Source organism: Phyllostomus hastatus, unplaced genomic scaffold (assembly GCF_019186645.2).
Source record: "Phyllostomus hastatus isolate PE091 unplaced genomic scaffold, TTU_PhHast_1.1 phas_contig_254, whole genome shotgun sequence".
In the NCBI taxonomy this organism is placed as follows: Eukaryota; Metazoa; Chordata; class Mammalia; order Chiroptera; family Phyllostomidae; genus Phyllostomus; species Phyllostomus hastatus.
This window is the reverse complement of record NW_025333810.1, coordinates 8,474,827-8,481,102: the sequence shown is the minus strand read 5'-3', so window position 1 is coordinate 8,481,102 and position 6,276 is coordinate 8,474,827. Positions and strand designations below refer to the sequence as shown.

The following is a 6,276-nucleotide window of genomic DNA, read 5'->3' as shown; positions in this document are numbered from 1 at the left end:
AGTGCCTAGCTCCTTGCCCCTAGCTAAGGAGTAGTTACATTTATACAGCCCTAAAATTACATTTGGCCCTCTGAAGGCATCCCTGTGAGGCTGATGTGGCCCCTGGTGAAAATGAGTTTGACACCACTGAAACTACAGGTAATTTTATAAGTCCAACTAAAACAACATTCTTAACCCTACAAAATAAGCAAATCTAACGCTTCAGGTCAAGCACTTTACATACGTCAAAAGAAAAACCAGTCCTTGAACAGTTAAATGACAATAACAGTTAAATAACTAATTACAAATATGATTTATAGACTGGCTATTCATAGACCTCCAGGATTTAACTACTTTCTCCTAGTTTTAGGCTCATATTAAACCCACTACCCATATTATTCTCTTTAATTATCTCTTCCACTGCCATCGATTAGTTTGTAAGCAAAAGCTACAAAATTCATTTTCAGATTTTATTTCATTAACTTAAAAGGGGAACCAAAGTGTGTTTTAAATCTTATTAAACTCATTTATCCAAACATGTTTTCACACAGAGACAGATACAGGATTTCAAGTAACTTATGGTAGAGTCCATTATCCATTAAAAATAAGCTTTTCTCTTCCACAAAAACTCTGCAATGAAAGGCAAAAAAAAATTGTTTTTCTTTTATACTGCATAAACTAGATGCACACTTCTGATGTAAGTTTATTTCATTATCAACTCTGATGCTGGAGTTGGGAGGCACAAATGTTCAGTCAGTTAAATGACACAAACCAAAAGCTCCTGTGTCTCTCAGATACAAATGAGAAACCTCCATTCATATCTCTTGCAGTAGTATCACATACTTGCTTCTCATACCAAGTCACTTCTTCTTCTTTCCTTTCCCTTTTTTACTTCCCTCTCCTTGCTGAAGACTTTGGTCACCGCCTCCTGTTTTTTGTGTCCTTGTTTTTAGTTTAGGAATCATTTCTGCTGCATACAACATTACTGACTTACCTAGGAACCAGAGGTTGGGGTTAGTGTATAATCTGAGAGGTAAGACACAGAGGGTCATTAATTCAAATACCATAAATTTCAAGAAATTATCACACCACATCAAGAAAATGAGAAACATTTAACAAGAAGAACACAGCCCTGGCCGGGTAGTTCAGTTGGTTAGAGTGTTGTCCCAATGTACCAGGGTTGCAGGTTCCATCCCCAATCAGGGCACATACAGGAAGGAGCCAATGAATGCATAAATAAGTGGAACAACAAACTGATGTTTCTCTTTCTCAAATCAATAAATGAAAGGTAAATAAAGAAAAAAATTAAAAAATAAATGACTATGAAGACAATAACTCATTTAAGTGGGGGTCTTCGGTGGAGAAAAGTACTGAGAACAATGCTGAAATATTTAAATGAACACAATAAAAATTTAAAGCACTAAATGTGAAACAAAATTTTGGTCCTGCTCTAGTAAATGACTTGAAGATCAAAGGAGAACATATATAAATGTAGCAAAATGGAAACAACCAGCATATCATTATAACTTTTAAGCTATGGAAATACAGAGCCTCTGTCTTGCAACAAAAGTCCAGTGCCATTAAGCTATAAAAGATGTTCCTTACCTGCTCAGGCGATCTGTGAATACACGCACCCTGCTATACACACCACCCACCCACCTCCTCCAGCTCCAACAGCTGCCTTCCTCACCCCAACACCCCACGCCTTCAGCTTTTTAAGAAAGCTGTGTATCTATTTTCTTCCTGGAAAGAGGAATCAACATCTTTTCAACTAAAGTTTTTAAATCAAAAGTTTGTGGGTGGTTTTTTTTTGTGTGTGTCTTTTGACTTTTAAGATATAGTACAGGAAGATGTCAAACAAGAAAAAATAAAACACTGGGATATACTTGTTTGTCACTCCTGAGTCAGAATCTTAAATTTCTGGAAACATCTCAATCCTGACAGGTTTTTGTATACAGAAACCAATCTATTTCAATCCAGCTAAAGCCAGTTTCAGTCTGGGGTTATTGTGTCACACACACACAAAACCTCCATTTAAAAAAAATTAAAATATATGTTTTAGAAATAAAATTCAGAGAAGAATGACATATATCCAGAATTAATATTTTGGAATATCAATGTCTAGTTTTTAGTTATTGTTGTTTTTTAAGAATGAGAACACTAGCGGTAATGCTACAGTTTTCTCTGACCATAACCCCCGGCCCCTACTCCCCATCACCTGCCCTACTTGCCATTAGGTTAACTATAATCATAAGACTAGGTATTTCCTTATTTTGTCTTTAAATTTATCTAAGTGGTAGCATGCTGTGCACATCTGTGGCTTTTTCTACTAAGTATAGTTTTTTAGATTTATTAATAATAGAAATTATAAACAGACCTCAGGATCTATAGGATCTGACATGACAATTAACAACTGACAATTTAATAATTTTACACTCTTCTTAAAATAATTGATTTGAGAGACAGAGAAAGAAACACTGATATGTTGTTCCACTTATTTATACATTGATTGGTTGATTCTAGTACGTGCCCTGACTAGGGATCAAACCCACAATCTTGGCATATTGGGATAATGCTCTAACCAACTGAGCTACCCAGCCAAGGCTAATTTTACACCCTTAACCTGAGAGCAATGATAGACTTCCAAAGGTTTATAAAACATTCACAAAAGAGTATGTTTTGAGAAACCATCACATTATGAAATGGGTCCTTAACTTTAAAGAAGTTAGAAGCACTGTTTACCTCTCTATCAGTGGTAGTCTTTCTCTAAATTAATCTGTGGAACATATATTATTTTTACCTTTCAGAAGATCAGAACCTGTTTTGCTGTGCTGAGGAATAACCTACCCCCAAATTTTATTCAATGATTTAAAAAAAGCTTACGTGATGGGAATTGTACGAGACAGAGGCTGCCATCTTCCTGTTTAAGTTGGACTCGGACTCTGCCCCTATATTGAGCATCACGATTCCATTCTCTGGAGTACATTTTATTTTTCTAACATAAAACAAAACAAAACAAAACAGACTCTGTTTTAAAAAGTTACATCAATGAGATGAGTATGGAAAATAGTGAAAGAAAAAACCATACCATACCTCAAGAAAGACATTAAGTCCAATTGCTGAGCACACATCTTGAATCTCTGTAGCTGTAGGATTTTCAACAGCCTGAACAGTTAAAAAAAACACTAACAGCTTAGCTTTAAGTGGATACTGCAATATTGTTGCACAAATTATTTTAAATACTATGATCAAAACATATACCAAATCCTAGGTTTCCTTTTCTACTAGGCGCAGTTGTTTCCACTGTAATTATAAAAATTAAAAAAATATTCCCAGGAAGAACACTGATTTACATTTCTATGTCCATCTCCCTTCCAACAGAACATAAACTTCACAAGGCCAAGGTCTATTTTGCTCACCAGTATATTTCCTAGCGCCTTGCATGATACTTGGAACATAGTAGATGCTCAGTGAATACTGGTTAAACAACTAATACAAACATAACCACTTTGAAAAATTTTTGGCAGTATCTGCTAAAGCCAAATGTATGCATTCATTATGGCCCTGCAATTCCACTTCTAAGTATATATTCAAGAAAAATGCAAAAATATGCTCACTAAAGACAAACTCAAGACTGTCCACAGCAGCCCTCTTTACAACAGCCCCACACCAGAAACCACCCAATTATCCATGAAAAGTAGAACGGACAATGCAATACTGTATAGCAGTGGTTTTCATTAAGTAACTTTTGCCCCCTAACCAACATTTGGCAATGCTTGGACACATTTCTGATTGACACAACTAGGGTGGCATAAGGCACTGACATCTAGTGGGTAAAGGCCAAGGATGCTGCTAAACAATCTAAATGCACAGGTCAGCCTCCACAACAATAAATTATCTGGCGCAAAATGCAACTGTGCTGCTGTTGAGAAACACCATTACAGAGCAATGAGAATTAAACTTCACTCAAAAATGTGGATAAATCTCAGAAGTTTAAAATACGGTGAAAAAAAGACAGACACAAAAATACATAGTATATAATGCCATTTACATAAAATTCAAAAACAAGCAAAAGTAATCTGTGGCGATGGCACAGTGGTTGCCTTTATGTGTATACATGTGGAGAGGACAGTGACTGGGGAGGGACATAAAGGAATCTTCCTGGGTGCTGGTAATGCTTTTGTTTTTAAAATTAGGGTGCTGGTTACCCATGTGTATTCATTTTGTGAAAATTAACATGGACACTTAAGATCTATGTATGTTTCTGTATGTATGCTATGTATCAATAAAGTTAAAAACAACTTATTCATTCTCCACATTGTCTGAGAGCTTGCTCCCAGAAGCCTCTGTTCCAGTGGCTTGGGTCAGGCATTATTCTAAACCAGTGCTTTGGCATTTTCTCTTTTACCCTGAGGCAGCAAAACAGACTTTCCTTTACACATTTAAGAAGAAAGTAGGAGACATGAAATAACACAAAATAACAAATGCAATACTCCAGACCAAGTTACCTTAAATCTGTTGTTAGATTGAAAAATGTGATTCTTAAAAATAAATTATGACATCAATTTTGAAAATAAAAAGTTTCAACAAAGACATTTCACTTGGTATTAGGTACTTGACATAAAATTATAAAATTCAACAACTCCGAATTTTCTGCAAGTTTTCTTTAAAAACTCCAATACGCTCCAGACACTGCATTGTACAGTGGCATAATTTCGGTTTCCTTTATTAAGAGGAAGATTGTCATAACTTCGGTTTAAATGAAAACCCTGCAAATCGTACAACCCTCCCCTCTCCTCATTCCAACCGGGGAGGTTCATGAAGAATCACTTTAAAAAATTCTTTCCGCTATGAATTTGGGCCTTTCTGGTTTCGCCATTAAGGAAAGCACCCAATTCTCGGCAACCGTTCTCTTCAGCCACTTGATTCGCGCCCCCCCCCCCGCCCCCACCACCACAATGCAGTAAAGTAAAAGAAGGCTTTGTGGCCCGAACAGTAAAACCTCCCCTTAAGGACCAAAGTGTCAGCCTGCTTACCTTACTTATGGGGATTCGCCGGCCCTCCGCGATGGTCTTCTTGTTATTTAAATAAGCTGGATATATACAAATAAACCTGTCACACAAAAGGCACAGCTGGTATCACTACAGCAGTATTTCCAAACTTTCCTCACTCCCTCATTCATTCATTCGTCGTTATCGCGACTGCCGGTACACGCATACTATTATTCGCGTATTTTTTCTTTCTATTGTCTACCTTTTACTTACTTAAAAAGAAAACCTTAACTCACTACTTTAGATGGAAAAAAAATCACTTGCGAGAAAAAATTAAGAAAAAAAGAAAGAATGTCCTAACTCTTCAGTTAGATATTAGCTACCTGTCAAAAATTCCTAAGGTAGGCCCCGCTCTCGTACACAGAAATACGGGATCAGAGGTATTAAAAATTTTAAAGAACACAGGAAAGCCTTCGTGAAACGTCACAATAGTTCAAAAACAAAATAAAACTGAGTTCTCACTTTGTGATTCTGTTACTTAATGTCATGTCCACGTAGCACCCAAAGTCCTTTGCGTCACGTACAGGTACCAGGTAAACCCTGAGCTATCTGAAGTTGGAATTTCAGGGACCCTGCTTAGAGCTTGGTTCGGAGAAACGAACGCCCGGAGTAGAGGCTCAGAAGCTGCGCCCTCTAACGCTCCCGGGGCTGGGGACCGCGGCCCAACGCCCGCGGGCTCGCAGTAAGCCCCTCCCTTCCTCAGGACCCACCTGTCCTGGTCAGCCGGAGTTCGCGACGCCGCGCAAGCCATTTTCAGCCGTTCCTACTCGGCGAGATGCCCGCCAGTACGCCCGCCGGAACTCCGCTTAAGACGTCCCAGACCACCCCATTTCCGGCGGAAGTCCTACCCACCGGAACGCCTACGCTTCCAAGGCTTTTCGCTGTCCGTTTGTTCCGGCACCTGTCGCTCGTCTCCGGGCTCTGCAGTTTATTACGTGGCATTTTGGCTCTAACCTCTCGCGATAGGATTCAGAAAGCTTCCAATTCTTTCCCTTATGTCGTCAAAATGAGACTTGTGGGCGTAGGCACCGTCGCTAAAATGAAATTTCACAGTAGATTGCGTAGTACTAAACTACCCTCACCAATAGAGGAGGGCACTGTTCCGGGGTGAATGTGTGTAGTCCCATGCAGGTTGTTGGAGCAGGCAAGAAAATACCCTGTATGTTTTATCTTTATTCCCTTTTGGGACTAAACTTGACTACACATTTTTAGACTTCTGAAGATCATCTTCTATACTAAAATTCAC

General features: G+C 38.5%; 1 protein-coding gene across 2 annotated transcripts; it reads right to left on the bottom strand.

Annotated features, from left to right (window-relative positions):
• Positions 1-435: 435 nt before the first annotated feature.
• On the bottom strand, positions 436-5,869 carry SRP19 (signal recognition particle 19). 2 transcript variants are annotated; one of them, XM_045838131.1, is made up of 5 exons: positions 5,741-5,869; positions 5,016-5,091; positions 3,073-3,144; positions 2,863-2,974; positions 436-973 (listed from the first exon to the last, which is right to left on the bottom strand). In XM_045838131.1, the coding sequence occupies exons 1-5, from the start codon at positions 5,779-5,781 to the stop codon at positions 840-842; spliced, it is 435 nt and encodes a 144-aa protein (XP_045694087.1). In that variant the 5' UTR covers positions 5,782-5,869; the 3' UTR covers positions 436-839. The 2 variants fall into 2 exon arrangements, with proteins under 2 accessions (XP_045694087.1, XP_045694089.1); XM_045838133.1 differs by lacking the exon at positions 5,741-5,869 and adding an exon at positions 5,493-5,673.
• Between the last annotated feature and the right edge of the window lie 407 nt (positions 5,870-6,276).

Bases quoted from the DNA above. Each gene is read 5' to 3' on its own strand.
- SRP19 (XM_045838131.1), bottom strand. From the start codon at position 5,781: ATGGCTTGCGCGGCGTCGCGAACTCCGGCTGACCAGGACAG. The intron at 3,145-5,015 runs GTAAGCAGGCTG...TTAACTGTTCAG, and splicing joins GGCGAATCCCCATAAGTAAG to GCTGTTGAAAATCCTACAGC. The intron at 2,975-3,072 runs GTATGGTATGGT...GTTTTATGTTAG, and splicing joins GACTTAATGTCTTTCTTGAG to AAAAATAAAATGTACTCCAG.